Raw genomic sequence first — 17,989 nt, 5'->3', positions numbered from 1 at the left:
GTGCATTAACTGGAGGAGCTGTGAAACTCCGGCTAAAAGGAGATGAGACAAACATGAAGTGACAGCCCTGAAACAAACCCAGCGCCTTCAAGGTATTTTCTCAGCCTGGCTGAGTTTCACCTCTTTGCTCAGAGGCAGCCCAGAACTGGGGGGTAACTTACATCCCATTCAGCCCCTCAAAATGGTGCTGGCGTAGAGTAGGAAACTTTGTTATCAGTTACTGATGAAATATTCATTAACACTTTCTGGTTTGGCAGACCGTGATTCCCTGCTCTCTGGCTGTCTCTGAGATGTACCGCTAGTGTTGCTGTCTCCGTGTCTACTGCAAATTCACAAAGACACATCTCTGTACAGGTAGGCTTCTTTTTCTGGTGAATTATTAACAAAACCCAATTTTTATGAAATTCCTTAGCTATTAATTTATACACCTCTGAAGATGTTTATCTTTTAAATTACACAACTCCTGAGCAAGCACGCCTGTATGCTAGAGAACAGCCAAGCAACCACAGGCCAAATTCTGCTGTCACCCACTCGAGATCTCGTGGAAGAAGGGGAATTACTTTGGGATTACAGTGACATAAAGAGGCTGAGGATACCCAAAAGGTTGTTCCTGCTGCGCACAGATTCTGATTGCCTCTGGCTGTGGTACTGAGGTGTGGCATGTGGAGACTTATCTCTTTGTAATAGGAAATGTTTCAAATTTATAATCCATGTAAGCATATCATTAGGAGACCAATCTTGATAAACGCTTCTTTTACAGTTACTTGCTCCATTTGGGCTCTTGTTTTTTTAATTTACCAGGCTGTAGCTAGCACCAAAACCTATTAAGTTGCAATAAAAAATAGTGTCATTGAGTTCATGAGATACTCAGGCATCCACAAGAAGATGGATGTAAGGCTTTGGCTGATTTGAAGAAGTGTTGGCTTCTGGTGTTTATATTTTTGAAAATTTCCTGAAGTTTTTAAAGGTGGACGTAAAATAATGCTTTAAATGATCTTCTCAGACTATTCAGCTAGCAATACAGCTCCCTGATAAACTGTGCTTAGAATTAAATAACTGTGTCTGAATAGCTGAATTTTGTATTTCTTATGAAGTCATATTTTCAGGTAATGGATCTAAAGTACTGTCATTATTAGTTCAGGAGCATTATATCCTTCTTCTATTTGTGTAACTTGTTTCCCTTTTGTAGTAGCTTTGCATTTGTGTAAGTGGTTCTGCAGGGTGATACAGAATGAAGTGCTAAGGGAAATTCTTGGTGCTTGCAACAAAGAATTGGCTGCAGGCTTACACCAGCACATCTGAGAGCAGACAGCTCTCCAAGTTATGCAATTACTTCTCTCAAGTCACTCTTGTTTTAGAAGAGACAAAATGCAGGGGGCTAAAGGTGGTGGTATAGCCTGCTTGCCACGATAGTAAACCTAAAACAGCACTTACATACTCCTGCTTTATTTTCTTCATCGTCTGTCTAGCACACTGTGGGGATTCCCAAACTCTAATGTTAACTACCAGCAGAAAGATTCTGCTTTTACTTGCAGAAGGCTTTTTATGAATTTGTAACTCCACTGACTTCAGTTATTTCTCCAAATTAGTTCTGGTGCAGAGGAGAGGAGAATTTCACCTATTACTATTTAAGTGAGGCATAATAATTATTTTTTTAGCAAATTCATTATCCTGAATAATTATAGAAATGGCTACTAAACAAAAAAAATTCTCAAAATGTCATGGAAGGTCTCCATTTCCCATATAGCTTTCCGTTAAGTCGACATGAAATTGCAAAATTTGGTAAAGCATTAGTGTGTCATGCAGTCCTAATTCTGAATGCAACACTTGAATCATCACAAACAAGTAACTGCGAACATGAGAAAATCCTTCCCACCTACCCTAAAACATGAGCCAAGCAAACAAATAAAAACACTAAAGATTCCTGATAGTCTTGCTGATAAAAACAGAGGCAGGAATCAGAAGTGTCACTTCGATGATAAACATGAGAAAAATATGGACAGATAATTCACTCAGCTAAGTGGTAACAGCAGTATGTTGAAGAAAAAGTAAGGCAAAAGCAAGAATTTCAGCATGTATTCATGGGTATCCATGTTGCCATGGCAACTTCTCAATGGAATAAAGTATTTTCTCCTTTCTTTAGGGATTAAAAAAAAAGAGATGCTATTGTGCAAATAGGCACTTTACCTTTTTTTAATAAATCTATAACTATTTCCTAACATAGCAGGCATTGTTTTGTTATGCTTTGTAAAGAGACTTAAATTCTAAGAAGGACACCATATTATAGATGTGTTATTCAAAAGCTTTCTCTTGCCCTCTTTTTATTTTGAATGCTTATTAAAAGACTAAATTCCTTCACATTTCTGGATCCTCCTCTTTTTTTTCTCTCTTGCTGTTTGGCTACAGAGCTTGGATAATCAGCGTATTCTGCAGCAGATCTGTGGCTGTTTTCTGGTTCAAGCTAAGGCTATTTTTGTTGCCTTTTGATTTTCTGGAGTGAGATTCTGATCTCTTACTTTGTGCTACTTGAAGGAACCGAAGGACTGTTATTCCATCATAAACAATTATTTAAATTTGTATTCAAGGCTAATAAAGAAATACCAGTTTGTGTTGTATCTTCACCCCAAACTCACTGACTGAAAATGCAGATCTGTTCAGTCTTTTTAATTCTTTCTCTAGATAAGACAGCAGAGATATACATACATAGAAGATGCTAAAGGGGAATAATACCCTTTGAAGGTAAAGTTATTGTAGTCCTATTTTGGAAATTTTGATAAAAGTGTAACATTGCCAGAAGTGGCTGAAAAATGTAAAAGTGAGAAGAACCCGTTTTCAGAAATTACTTGGAAAACTTCAGCAAAGGACTTAGGTGCTCTTATATACATACACTGACATTGAATGTGTTTTAAGCATGGCACAATTTTTATTGTTGCACCTATTAAAGTTATACAAAAATATCTGTTAAAGCAACTTGTTTCATAAAAAATTTTCTTTATTGTCAGAATATATATATTTGTGGGAACTGACCTTAAATGGGAAGTTATAAACTTGACTGTTTCTTAAATATATTCATTGCGACTCATAAATTTTCTGTGTACTTATTACCAGGATGGAAAAATTCTAAGTATCTCGATAAGATTTATAATATCTTTGAAAAGGTGAACTAAACATAACTATCTGTCCCTTCCAGGTCTTCTAGAAAATTCTGCGAGCAGCTGGCTGATTCCTTTGTGCTACCTGCCTCCTACTACCTTGGTTATCTCATCCAATACACTGTATTGATAGCTCCACCTGATACATGTGACCAGTGCAATTCTAGTTTCATTTAATCTACTTTAATACCTGTACCATTTTCACATAACTCTTTATTCAGCTCAGTGAAGAACAGCATCAGATCCACTTCATTCTGGTAATGCAATCTAATTAAATTAGTAGAGTTTATCCAGATTGATACTGTTAGAAGTGAGCAGAATCTCAGAAAATGGGATGAAAATACATGTTTGTAGCTATGTCTATTTTATGGCTATGCCTACATTGGAAAATTAAAAGTGGCCAGGAAATTTCCTGGGCACTGAGGCCAAATGGCATGAAATAATCCATGTCTATGCCAGTAAAATCATCTTAGCCTCCCAAACAGGGTAGCTGTATGCAAACATTCTTCTGGGAATGGTCCCTGAAGAGTGCCTGTTTGGGGGAGAACTAGTCAATACATACAAAATGTATGCCAGAGAATGTCCTAAAATAGGTCTGTTACAGTATCTGGGAATGCTTGAATTTACAGGCATATACACAACCTATATTATTCCAAAGACATAAATCAAGACTAAATACAGTACAACCCACCCAGTAAGCCCAGTTAGTTGCTGTTTTGTAATGCCACAATATCACAGAGCTGCTGGAGTTTCTCTCTCTTTCACTTTCCATTAAATCACTAAAACTGCCCAACCTTCATTTGGGCTGTTGCTACAGAAATAAATAGAACAAAGATAGATTTACACCAACATAATCACAGACTTCAGCGCCAGAAGCGACTGTTGCTATTGTCATGATGGAGTGTGTCTATGGAAGCCAATAGACCTTTGTCACTGTATTTTAGGCGATGTAGCAGTAATAAGCAAGAGACAAAAAGAGTCTAGAAGCTCTCAGTGTTAGAACAGCACAGTATAGTTCAGCTATATAAGACCATATCACCTAAGTAAATATGTAAATTTACCTTGGTTTACAAGCTAATTTGCAGTGTGCTTTGAAGTGGCAGGAATAGCTACTGAGTTTACTACTTAGTTCCTTTGAGCAGCAGAGATTACTTCTTAAATTTCTTTTGAACTAGTGATGTGAATTACACAGCTGGTCCTTCTGTGCTCTAAAGACTTGTTTTGTTTGTTTGTTTAAAGTTGAAAGCAGGTTAGCTTAATTTGATAGTTTTTAACTTTTGGATGAAGAAATGCACTGGGAAAGGGGTAGAGCATCTGAAAACTCTTTGCTTCTATTTCCATCATTCAGTCACCAATTGTCTTACAATGGTTGTGTGCTAGCAATTTGTGTACATAAATCCTGCTTTTTATCATCTGACTGCTGCAGCAGTCCCAAGCCCGTTTAGCCTGCTAAAGGCCATGTTTGGACATAAAGGCATAACTTTCCTCATTCTACCTTAACTTTAGGTTCTTAATTAAGCAACCTAAATCCTACAGTCAGAAAGAGAAGAGACAAAGAGACAAATGAACAGCTTTAAATGAAGATTAAGTCCACATAAAATCTGATTTGCTCTCTGGTAGTGCTTACTTTCTCTCCAGGAACGTCTAAGGGAAGGCACTGTGGCTAAGCTCCCAGCTTGCGCACCTCACCTGAGTCCCTAAAGTCAGGTAGGATAATTCCCTTCCCCTTCCCCTTGGCCTGTCCTTACCTGCCACGAGAAGAAAAATGATGCTGGGCTGAGTAAATTAGGGTTGGTGGGATGTCTGCCACCCATGTATTCATCAGTGCAGACCACACAGTCCTCTGCATCTCTCCAGTCCCAGTAGGGGATGGTGAAGTTCTCATCACCTGTTATCTTCTGGATCTCACGTTCCCACATCAGCAGAAAGACCCGATGCCAAGGCAGAAAACCAGGGGCTTCGTGGGCAAAATCAATGTCCCGCCACACATTGGACCCACCTAAGAGTGTGTCCCGAGAGGCGTAATAATGCATCCACACAAAGAGATCATACACGTTGATGTTTCTGAACATGGGGTTGGAGCCATTGTTCATCTGAGCGTATGTCCCAGTAGCAATAACATAGTCCTGGCTAGGGGTGTTCTTTGCCAAGTTGAGGTAGGCAAGAAACTTATCCTTCTCACTGGTGGTAAGCTGGAAGATATTTCTTCTCGTTCTCAGTCGCCTTTCAGTGCAATTGCGTCCAGAGAAACCAAACTTGCACTCCCCACAGCTGAATCCCATGAAGTTGCCTTCGCATTTACATGTCCGGTTGTAAAATACGGAGGGCCAGTCCTCTCTGTCATCCACTCCAGAGAAAGGGAACTGTGGTCCCAGCGGAGCCTGAGAGAGAAGGATGTTCTGGCAGGACCCTCTTCTGGAAAGCTCCCCACAAGGGGACCCGTCTCCATCCCAGGGGGGACAGCACTCCTTCCTCAGCAAGCTCCGTGTGTTTGCACAGGCTCTGGGGAACTGTCCCGTGGATGGCTGGAGGATGACTAGCAGAAAACCCATGGCAAACAGCGACATCCTCACAGAGCAGCAGGAGAGCATCGGCGTTACGCTTCAGTGCGTGGAGTGCTTCCTCTGACCACTCCAAAGTCCTGGTTGTGAAAGAAATTCCTGCCCTCCACCAGGAATGTTTCACTGCTGACTTCTGCTACAGTGCACCCTCCAACGTCCTTCCCCATTCCTACCCTGGATGCATTTACACACAAAACACAATTCAGGGTTAATCTGATTATCACATGTTCTGGGTGAAAGCCAAGTGACTTTTTTCCCCACCCCGTACAGGTTTCAAAATACAGGCATTTATTATAAACTTTCATCTTCTGCCTAGCACATGATTGCTTTCCTCTGGCAGTTAGAGATGAAGTAAAATTAAAATTTGGACACAGAAACAATTGTCGGCTCTTCAAATTCCTCGTTTGATTACATGCTTTAGAACAAATGGTTGTTTAAAAAAAGACCCAGTAGAATCTGATCCAGTTAAATAAGCATAGTGAACCTAAAAATGAGAAAATAAACAATTTGGGGGTAAACTATTTTTTTAAGAGGAAGCAAACATAAAATGTGGTCAGATTAAGTGTGAACATAGGGCAGAACCAGAATAAATGGTTTGGTTTGGCATTTTTATATTTCAGTGTAAGCTGCCTTTCCTGGGACAGCGTACGGCAAAGTAACTTCACAAGGGAAGCGATAAACTTTTCAGAAAAAAATAATTTTTTGTTCCCAAGAATTCATAGTGCTTTCACAGTTAATGACACACTGAAATCTGCACCCAAATCTTCTCCACAGTTTTGTGGGGAATACAGTCAAGATTTGCAGAAAGCACTTTAAGCAGCTGTCTCTGGACCTGGAAAACAAACCTTGACTCCTGTTTCTGTCCCATCAGGTAGTTTGCAAATACCGTATCTATGTTCTTTACTCAATAGGTTACTGGGCAGCCTCCAGACCACCCACCTTTCTTCTTATACATTAGCCTGATCAGAGCTAAGAGCTGTATGGGTGGCATTTAGAAGTCATACATTCTTTGAAGTTGCCCCTTGAAGCAAAAAGACAACAGTTGTTTTACTGCTGGGCAAATCGCATGAATTATCCACAGTTTTCTTCAGCTACCACTGTCATTAGTAAGAGTGGTTTTGTTGGTTTTATTTTTTTACTAAAAGCATTGTGAATTAGTTCCTTATGCTTAGGGAGAATCCCAGCAGGGCAGGAACTACTTATAGGCAAATGAAGTGAGAACTGTGCTGGGAAACGATGCCTTTTGCTGGGATCAGCAGGTCATCACATGACTGTGCTGAGGAGCACGAGGTGCTTTAATCCTGTTGGCTTCTACGCCTCAGGTATTCCAGGAGATTATCCCCAAGTCCCATGCCAGGCAGCCTGTGATGGGGGAGCTTGGAGCAAGAAGGGCAAGGAAAAGGAGTTGCTTTTTCAAAAAATATTTCTAACCACAGGCTGATGTTTACTGTTGTTTGATTCCCCTGGTTTCCATGTTAGGCTTGTAAAACAGATTTCATCATAGAAATGTTACTTGTTGATTTATTTTATTTTCACTGTGCCTGGCTGTTTGGGAAACCTTTGCAATTTATTTCATTTACTGTTCCTCCCATGGAGGCTAGTGCAAAACTACTATATGTGAGAAGAGACCCATCTCTGAGGATAATGATATATATTTTTTCATTTTCACTGAAAATCTACAGGGATTGGGAAAGGCTTGAGGTAGAGCCTCAGAGCGAACCAGAAAAGCCCTCAAATATATATTTAGGCAGACAGTCATAGACACAAGTACATTCAATACCCTATTTTTATATTCAAATCAGAATTTATGTTCAATGTTAAAAAATTAGAATCTGAGCCTTGACATTTGTCATATGACAAGGTTCTGAAGCAGCAGGTTACCAGAGTAATCCCCTGTGAAACTGTATGAATGAGAAACTCTGAATGAGGAATGTGACTGAGGAGCAGCACATGCCCTTCTTGACCTACTATTGAGCAGAGTCCTGTTTTGAATAACTGTCAGTGATTCAGATAGTAGTTGGGAAATCAAACTTTCCATATATGAACAGCCATAAGCATTAAACAAGTAAGAGAATATGTGTTCCTATTCCCATGCTGACTGTAGAGTCACCAAAACATGAGACAGTCATACCTTACATGCTGCATCTGGGCAAAATTATCTTCATTAAAAAGGCCTCATGGGACTTTCCATCTCTCTTGTGCTTCAACCCAGCGCTCTTTATTTCATTGTTCATCTGACAAAGCCTTCATATCTGCATGAAGTTTGTGCATAAGTTGAATTTAGTCTTTTTGACTGAGAACTCTTTCCCTTGCATTCTGCCAGTGGGTTGACATCATCTTGCTGTATGCTCTGAGAGACCCATTTCTCACACCAGGGTCCCCACATTTGAGTATGGGTCAAGACTTATTCATTTAAGGTACGCAAATGCTAGATGGGCCATAAGATCAGCATGGCTAAGGCACACCACTTTCTGTATCCAAGAACAAGAAAGACAGGAGTTTGGTGGCCATATCCAACTTTACTTGATTCCGAAGCATAAATGACCAGGAATCACTTCACAGTTGGGTCCCATAGAGGCAACCTTCAACAGCAAACTAGCATGGAGCACTGCCTCATGTCCCTAAATCTTAACTCCACCCTAAAGTTTGTAACTGGATCAGTTAAAGTATGGGTTTCAGTCTAATAGAATGGCACAGTAATGACAGTTTTTAAAACCTAATGTGTGTTTTCATTACAAGGTTCTTAAGTGCTTTATAAAGATGTCAATAATTATTGGAGAGAAAACCCCCAGACACAAAGTAGTGAGATGTCTTCCTGAAGTTCATGTGCTGCCTTGCTTGCGGCGTTAGGATCAGTTTTTCAGCACTATGCTGCAATGCTAAATCAAACTTTGTGTAGACATGGCCTGTGGCTTTCTGATGTGGTTATGGCCAAAGAAAAGGAACAACCCAAATAAAAACCAATGGCATTGAATGGGGGTTCATATTACCTTATAAAAATAACTCTTAGTCTCCTCAGATCTGACTGGGTTCATCTTCAGAAGATCATTTCTTCCTTTTGGAAGATGTCACAAGAAATTTCAATTCTGGGCTGCTGATACTGAAGCAGTCAAAGTTTCAAGTAATATTAGTGGGTTTTAAAAAATCCCGATAGATGGATGACACTGCAAAGAAAGTGTCTCTTAATATTGCTTGTTAACGCTTTTTAGAAATTCTGTGGGGATTTTAAGGTCTAGTTGTTTATGTTGAGTGGGGGAAAATGAAACCTGGGATGGGAAAATGGAGAATAATTTTTAACTGTAATTATTTTAAAAGTCAAGTATAAAACCGTGAAGGAACAAAAGCTGGATAGAAAAAGTTCGTGCTGCTCAGCTTCAGTGGAAAGAAAAACTGTCAAGAGAAAAAAAGAAAAAAAACCCCAACATAGTTATTTGAGATGGACAAGTACAAGGATCTTTTGACAATGAGAGAGCACTGACAAATGGAAGGAAAGATAATCTATTAACTGGACAGCAAATTCAGTCTGACAAACCTGTAGGCTCAGATTGTGCTCTCTGATCCTTACCTGCTACTTGCTGTTCAACATCAGCATCCTTATGCACTGCACAAGGCACCTGGTTTCAGATGTTTTCCTGAGCTCTTGCTGAGCTCACATTTCATGTAGCAGAAGGACAAAGCATCATTTTTTTTCCCTTGCCCCATGACCTGTGTGCCAGGTGGAGCTATCAGACTCCTCAGTGGTTTGCCAGTGAGCCAAATCTGGCTCCTGGCCCCCAGGAGAAAGAAAAGAGGAGTGGATGTGGGACAATGACACTTGTCATAGATACTACGTTGTGGTCAAAACCAGAACGAAAAATCCATCTCCTGGTTACTGATAAATGGAGAGGGGAAGTTTAAGAAGAGTCCTGCTTATCACTAAAAGCCATGAAGCAGCTAGACATTTAAACATTACACAAGGAAGAGGAAAATATTCAATTTCTATTTATGATCATCTTTTTATACTTAGGTGGAAAAAAATTAAGTTTCTCATTAGAAAGTAAGAATTTCACTAAGTTCACTCCTACTAATCAAAACTCTACTAAAAAGCAGACTAGAAATTCCCACAAGCTTTTTAACCTTAGACAAAGACCTCCACACCTTTTGGTAAGATATTTGAAGATAAGACTTAAACACCCCTTTGGATGTATGAAAGGAGGACAACCTCAGGCTTAGAAATGATCCCAAATGCTCTAAGTAACCAACTGTTAACTCAGGACCAGCATACCTAATATGCAGTCCACACAGCTGACGGTCTGATAGGTGTAACCATGGACATATTCAGTAATGAGTGGGATGTTGGGCCCCTAATCTGAAATTCAGTGCGAGGTTCAAATAAGCTTGGCTTGTGCAGCAATTCAAAGCACTCTTGTCACCCCAGCCAGCCTTAGCCCTGAAATCTTGCAGAAAGAATTCATGGGTGTGGTTGGTTTCCCAGGCTAAAGTTGTGTTATCACAGTTGCGAAAAGCAATCTTTGCATTAGCAGATCAACCCCCTTCCTGATCCTAATGTAACCTGGTCCATGCATGAATCCCCAGCCTCAGCATTGTTGAATCAGTTAGCAAACAAAAGGACAGTGCTATTGTTTTATGGGTTTTATAGTGCATGCAAAAGAGGAGAAATACTGATACTGGGAGCCTTACAGACTTAGTGCACCACAAAATACGTATTCGAACTGGTCTGAAAACATAGGCTAAATATTACAGGCAACATCTAGGAGTAAGAAAAAAAGTCATCGATCTGCAGTCCAAAGCAAGGGAGAAGAGGCACTGATGCAATCAGAGCAATAAAAGTATAGAAACAGCAGCAAAAGACAAAAGGCAATTTTCCCGTTATAGACAGAAGAGTGTATGAAAGTAGTTACTAATCTATCAATCCACATGATCTGGGTTTTTGTTGCAGGTGACACAAAAGTTATCTGATATCTATCAGTCTTGAGGACAGGACAGCATCTAAGGGGGATGCTGAAGCAATATTTTTTATAGTTTTGTTATACGCAGCTTACACTTCACCTCTGCTTTCGGCTCTTTGCTGAAAGGCAGCCTGGCTTCTGGCTTTTGGGAGCACGCTGGGAAGAGTGGAAATTTTGGTAAGTGGGTCTGAATGCTTTCCTATCAGCTTTCAGAGGAAAACTATCACACAATTTTTTACTACTGTGAGGCTAATACGTGAATTTGGCCTTGATAGCAGGCTAGGGCCCAGGTTTAACTAGGTGGATAATAGCGTGCTGGTTCAGGAAATCCCCATCTCATCTAACAGCTCACTGAGGCTGAAAGCATAGAAAGTTTTTCAGCAACCTACAAGGAAATGATTCATATTTTTTGCTGGGTTAATGTTCTTAGTTTCCAAGGGGAGCTGGCCTGCTGAGGGGTCAGACAAGCACTCTAATTCATGCAAAACTAGTGGTGGAAACAACTAGGGGAGAGGCAAGGTCAGCTGGCTCTGTTGGAGGTCTCTTAGACTGGCTCACCCATTTTTCAAAGCTGCATCCTTTGCCCTTGTGCCAGGTACCCCACAGCTGTGTCTCAATCAACTGCAGAGTCTTACTTTGCAGTAAAACCCTATAATCTTCCTCCTCCTTTCCAGTGTCCTCTGATAAACTTAACGCTCTGCAGGTTGACTGGGGGGAACCTTCCTCCTGGGCTGCCCACCGTGCTTGACTCCTCTTCAGAAGCAGCTGTGTCTGCTAAGTGCCTCTAAGCCCTTCTCACAGACTTGTCCTGCTCCATTTATCCAGCTCTGCAGAGACACAGAAGAAGAAGAAAAACTCCCAGTAGCTGCCTGTTGGTTTTGTGTGTGTGCATGCTTTGGAAAACAGATAATCAAACAGTGTATTAAAAACCATGAGAGTGACATTTAACACAGAGCAGGTCTCGGCAGCTCCTGGTGGTAAGGCAAACATGGCTTTGCGCTGTCAGAAACTAAATTTGGAAAAGGAATGAGAGAATCAGTTGGGACAGGTACGTGTATATAAACCAGCTGGGACCCTCTGAGGCTGAGGTCACCTCATACAACCTTTTCTGAGCCAAGAGCAGCTGGGCTTCCATGAAACCTTGCCTTTGTTTGTAGGTAGAAGGGGTACCCGTGCGTCAGATAAGCAGTTCACATGCATATTTTTCACTCAATTTTAAACACACATTATTTTAGTCATAAATTTGTCCCTTTAACATACTACCAAAAAATCCTCTGAATGCTCAAAAATGGGGAGGATAACGTTACAGTTGTTCTAAAGCGTATCCCAGAGGTGTGCTGAGGTAACTAAAAACTTTGTGGGTGAGAAAAGATGCTGGCATGTTCACATCTATAGAATATCTTTTAAATTGAAAAAAACACCAAAAATGTGATTAAATGTGGCTAATTATAGTGGAAAAAAATATGTACAGAAGAAATTAATCTCATATGTTTCATTCAGACTCTTTCCTCTGAATACTATCCTAACCTGCAGTAAGCTTTACCTCCTTTGGGTTTGAAAAGCAGCTTGGCTGGCTAGACTTTCTGATACCTCAGAGAACCCCTCAAACATCATGACTATTTATTGCTAATGGAATCTTAAAGTCCGCAGCTTTTGCTTTGCCTGAAACCCCCTTATCTTGGTAACTCTGGTAGAAGGAGCAAATTGGGAAAAAACAGGCTGAAGGACACTACAATGAACAGACATTTTCCATGAGACACGATGGGAGAAGGAAAGCTGTGGAAAGCAAATGTTCCCTAGTCTCCCAGACTGCTACCTGCATATCTGCTTATTATTGCAAGATTTTCAAGCAGGGTCCTCCTATGCTGCAATGAGCAAGAAAGAGATGACCTGCAAGTCCAAAGTGCCCGTGGGAGAATGACATGCATCTGACTTTTGCTTCTCCTGCTCTGCAGAGTGGAGAAGATCATGCGGTTCTCCAGTCCCAGATCATTGCAGGGAGAAAATGCAGATAATAAAGTAGGCAATTATAACAGCTCCACTCACATTTCTATTAATTTAAACCTCTCTACAGTATATGAAAGATAAGGGAAAAAGACAAACATTGTTTAGAATTCAAAAAATCTTATTAACCTTCCATAACTGTCTGACAATACTCAAAGTCCCAGCTACACAAGGGACTCAAATATTAGATGTAGTCTCTGATTCCCCCCCACCTTCCTAATAATAACTGTAATGAAGAATCAAATTGTACTGAATTTGACTTGCTCTGTAGAACTTCACTAATTAATCCACAGCTAAATAAATATATAAATAAGACCTTGACATTCAATTTCACTTCAATGCAAATAGCAGATAGGAAACTCAGTTTCTCATGCTGCAAACTCCCTGAATAAAGAACAAAATGTCTTGGTAAGATGTTAAACATCTGGGAAAATGGGGAAAAAAAATACTTCCAGAGTAACATACAATGATTCTGATAATAGCTGACAGTATTGAGTAGCACAGAGAAGGTGAATTATGAATTATTTTTCTCATTTTTCTCCTTATTTTTTTTGCCATTAGGATACAGTATGTTTGAAACAAGCAAAAAGAGATTTTCTTCCTACAAGTCATAATTAAGCTGCTAGGTTCCTTGTAGCTGAAAATTTTCATAGGTTTAAAAACTGACCAGACAAATTCAGGAAGAAAAAATTATCAAGGCCTGTTCAGTACAAACACACCATTTCTGGCTCCAGAATTCTCTGAACCCTAAATTGTTTGAGGAGGGGAGATCACTCCAGGGAAATGTCTCCACAGACATGTTCTGTTACCAGACCCATAGCGCATCTGCCATGGTCCCTTGTGGGGGCAGGGTACTGGACGACACAACCCTTTGGTTTGACCATTCCTATGACAAAAGCAGATTAAATATTGCTCCATTGCAGCCAGTGGTATGTTTAGCACAGATGCCACCAGGCAGTTCCTGGTCTCTACTGCAGAGCATGCAAATATTACAACACGTATCAACTTGATATTTGACAGCAAGGATCCTGGAGTAATTAGAAAGGAGAATGCAAGAAGATGTGGGGTTTATCTTACAAATTAAAAAGTAGGCCTGTTTTCAACTTTTCAGATGAAAAAGCAAAGAGCTGGATGAAAAAAATAGATTTTGTGGCCAACAAAGCAGATTTCTTGAATGTTATTCAGATAGATACTGTAAACATTATCTGTGCACCATTTGTCCTGGGAGAACTCATGCGCCTAGAAAGACACTTGAAAGAAATGAATGGTCAGGTATGTTCCTGGAATTCCTTTCTTCTCCCCAAGCCAGACATCATACATGTAGAAGATACCAAAATAAATAGTTTGAAAAGCAAGTGATGCATTAGTTGTGCAGAGTACTATGTTATTAACTAAGACAAATTAAAGAGGTTTATTTAGGAAGAAATAAGTTTAGTATTTCTGACATAAGTGTAAGAGATTCTTGTGACTAGAATGTTTAAATTAACCTTAAATTATTCCTAGTCACATGGGATGGACTTGGCCTAAGTAATTTTATCATTAAAATCTTTTTGTCAAAGTATGTTTCAGTCAAAAAACCAAATCCAGTAAAACATTGGAAGTCTTGAGAGGAAAGGCTAATTTCAGTAAGTGTGAAGGACTGACTGGGCTCTGAGAGCAGTGATTTGGCAGATCACTTGGGAGGGGAGAGAAGCAAAGACTTCAGAGTGAGTTCCCAAAAGGAACTTTATACCATTCCTTACATTTTTATAAGAACACATAAAAATGCTAAAAGCCCTTGTGCTTATGCTAAAATCTTTCTGTCACCCACTTACTCATCTCCAGATGCAATAAGCATATGCCTATCTCCTCACAAGAAGTATCTGTCTACATTATAAATGCACAGGTGCTATTTTGTGTGTGTGTATGCTGCTGGTTAGGGAAAACAAGCTGGTGCAAATTGGTGTTTTATAGTAAAAGGATATTATTTCAGTGACAGTGAAATTTTAGTGGTTTGCACCCATGCAAAGCTGGGCATTTATAGAGATTTGGACTGACACACCAACAACAATGATTTACTAGACTTTTAAAATAAATTTAATGTCAGACATGAAAAAAGTTTTGCTAGAAGAAGCTTTGTGCATGTTAGTAAATTTTAGTGTGATCTAGCATTAAATACAGCCAAGTTTATTTTGAACTTGGTCTTCCACTAAAAAACCAAAACCACACCTAACATTACGTTAGGTAAAATGCTTTTAAACATGTGGAAGCTGCAGGACAATATTGTTCATCCTGATAGCATGTGCCTACCAGCGTGACCAAAGATGGCTTCCTCACTAAGGAGTGGTGAGGACGGCATGAAAGAAGTACTGAAAGTGGGTCACAGTGTGAAAATTACCAACAGTGTGCATATAGTTAATCTTATTTGCCCCTTACACCAAAAATGGGCAAATAATAATGAAGAGAGAGTTGGAGTTCAACCCCTTTTGTATGAATCCTTTCTTGAGGAGTCTATTTTTTGAGTATTTTGTGATTGTTTTGCACATCATGCTTAAAAGCAAACACTGCCTCGATGCCATGAGCTGATACCAGATTCCCCAATGGAAAAGATATAAAGCTCAGAAATTCCTAAAAACATTTGCCTGTAGCTTTTCTATATGGAGTGATGTCTCAAGTTTTCTAGGTCTGATATTTTGGGATCTCCCAGAACTAGCAGTAAGTGTCAGTTCTGCTCTACTTTTGGGAATGTCTTCATTTCATGGGGGCAAAGCTCCTGTTTTATCTTTCAGTGCTTGAAAAACATTGGACTTCAGCCTTACTATTTGGGTAACTGGTGTTTTGCAGGGGAGTTACTTTTATGGATAACTTTTTTTATTTTCTGATTTTTCTATTTCTCATATGCCTTGCATGTTAGAAGTTTAATGGATAGAATTCAACTACTCAAAGAAGTATGTCGGTTCTGCAACTGCATTTAGCATATAGGCTTCTTCGTATGGGTTATCAGGGGAGTAAAGGGGCATATTCTTCCCTCCTTTCACTAAACATGTCCCCATGCCCCATGCAAGCTCTGTTCCTGGGAGCTATGTAGTAATAGCAGTGAGGTGATAGCACAGCTCCCTCACTCTCACTAAGCCTGCTTTCTTCTTTCTCGTGATCAGTATCACTTATGCAGGTTGTGAAATTGCTATCAGAAATGGTCAATGCCATAGAAAACCTCACAGCTCCTTCATCTTAAAGACTAAAGTGGCAATAAACTCTCTCATCTGAACTTTTCCCTAATGTAGACCATGGCCCCTTGATTCTTGTATCATGCTTAAAAACTCAGGGTTGAACTCTGCTAGTCCTTTCACCCTGACATGTCAAATCAGTTTGCACCTCTAAGGTGCTCTGATTAACTGCAGTGGAATTGGGCCAAAGATAATTCTTGTAAATTTGTACTAATTAAAAAACTCACAGGAACAGTACCTGTTTGATTCATGAAATATGCCTAGTAGTCTACAATACACTGCAAGTCCATTGCAGTGACCATCTACTGAATCTTGGTAACTCAAATTCTTTTGGTTTTGGCCAAAGTTTGTATTAGCTAAATTATTAATAGACTTATTTACATGGACAGGACAAAGAAAAGCTAATAACCATCAGACCGATCTGCAGGCATGCCATGTTTTTAAACTGTCCTTGCATGCAATTGATTTCAGCGTGATCAGTATGTTTCTATATTGAACATCTTGGGCTTTGAGTATTTTATGTCACCCAGAGAACTGCAAATGGTAAATGTTTTGGTGTGACATATAATTAGGTATTTTGCCTTCATTCACAGGTAAAGAATATGAGGTTGAGAGAAATAAAGCAGCCTGTGCCGAGGCCACACAAAGCCTGTTTCTAATGTGTTTGAGAATTTGTAGCAAAGCTAACAACAATAACAAAATTTCATTTTCATGAAGATAAAGCAGAAGAAAACTGATTGAATTATCATTGCCAGTTTCTCCATCTCCTCATTTAGTTTAGCTTGAGAGTTAAAATAGTTCTTGTCACATATGAACCTGCCACATTTCCAGCAAGTATCTGTCTCACTCTTTATTCAGTCAATAAGTTATCTTTGCCCAACATTCAGGAAAACTGTTTGCCTTCACTGATGGACTAAACTGTGATGAAGAAAAAATCTTCCAAGGAAAAGGATATAGATAAACCTCATTGTTGTCAATGGAGAGCCCACCTTATATGTTGAATTCTTCTAATCAAATGTAACTACCTGAATCTGAGCTACTTAGCTGGACTGATTTATCGTTACAGGAGAGAAGCTACTGGAGAGGGAACTTACTGGAGGATCCTTCCCTTCTGCTCAGCACTGGTGAGGCCACACCTGGAGTACTGTGTCCAGTTCTGGGCTCCCCAGTACAAGAGAGACATGGGCATACTGGAGAGAGTTCAGCAAAGAGCCAAGAAGATGATGAAGGGACTGGAGCATCTCTCCTATTAGGAAAGGCTGAGAGAGCTGGAGCTGTTCAGCCTGGAGAAGAGAAGGCTCGGGCGGATCTCATCAATGTCTATAAATACCTGAAGGGAGGGTGCAAAGAAGACAGAGCCAGGTTCTTTTCACTGGAGCCCAGTGCCAGGACCAGAAGCAGTGGGAACAAGCTGAAAGACAGGAGGTTCCCTCTGAACATCAGGAAACACTTTTCTCCTGTGAGGGTGACTGAGCGCTGGCACAGATTGCCCAGGGAGGATGTAGAGTCTCCATCCTTGGAGACATTCCAAAGCCATCTGGATGCGTTCCTGGGCTACTGGCTCTAGGTGGCCCTGCTTGAGCAGAGGGGTTGGACCAGATGACCTCCAGAGGCCCCTTCCAATCTCAGCCATTCTGTTCTGTGATTCTGTGAAGCAGAAAATTTTAGGATGTAAATTACCTCATCCTAAAGCAAAGCAAATACCTAAAATAGTCTAAATGAAGTACTTACTCCTTTCCATTTATTATTATGGGAGTTGAGGTTACTCAGCTGTACGATATCTACATTGTAGAAATCTAAAATTTGGTGAGATGTGGCTGACACTGGATGTTTTATCTTAAGTATTCAAGTCTTGTGTTTGACAGTTGATGAATTACATCTTTATTTATTCTTTTATGTATAGTCTAAACACACAGATATTGACTCATGGCTGAAAAATTGTGGGATACTTGCTGTTCTGCTTCCTACCAATAGTTAAACAGGGCATATCATATGCAGAGCTTTATATAGCAGATGTGGTAAATGAGTAAATACAAATGAATGAAACTCCAAGTGGAGCCCTAACTTCGGTTGTCCAGACCTGAGCTAGTAACAGTGGGCTTCCTTCAGAGGAAATG

The 17,989-nt window shown here is 40.0% G+C and overlaps 1 protein-coding gene across 2 annotated transcripts in view; it reads right to left on the bottom strand.

Moving 5' to 3' along the window:
- TYR (tyrosinase) overlaps positions 1–5,893 on the bottom strand; it is a 50,670-nt gene extending 44,777 nt beyond the window's left edge. For both annotated transcript variants that reach the window (XM_052812657.1, XM_052812658.1), the window contains exon 1: positions 4,901–5,893. In XM_052812657.1, coding sequence (XP_052668617.1) covers positions 4,901–5,743 — 843 coding nt within the window. In that variant the 5' untranslated portion in view covers positions 5,744–5,893. The remainder of the gene's footprint in view (positions 1–4,900) is intronic.
- Between the last annotated feature and the right edge of the window lie 12,096 nt (positions 5,894–17,989).

Source organism: Harpia harpyja, chromosome 17, assembly GCF_026419915.1.
Source record: "Harpia harpyja isolate bHarHar1 chromosome 17, bHarHar1 primary haplotype, whole genome shotgun sequence".
Classification (NCBI taxonomy): Eukaryota; Metazoa; Chordata; class Aves; order Accipitriformes; family Accipitridae; genus Harpia; species Harpia harpyja.
This window is presented reverse-complemented; position numbering and strand designations above follow the sequence as displayed.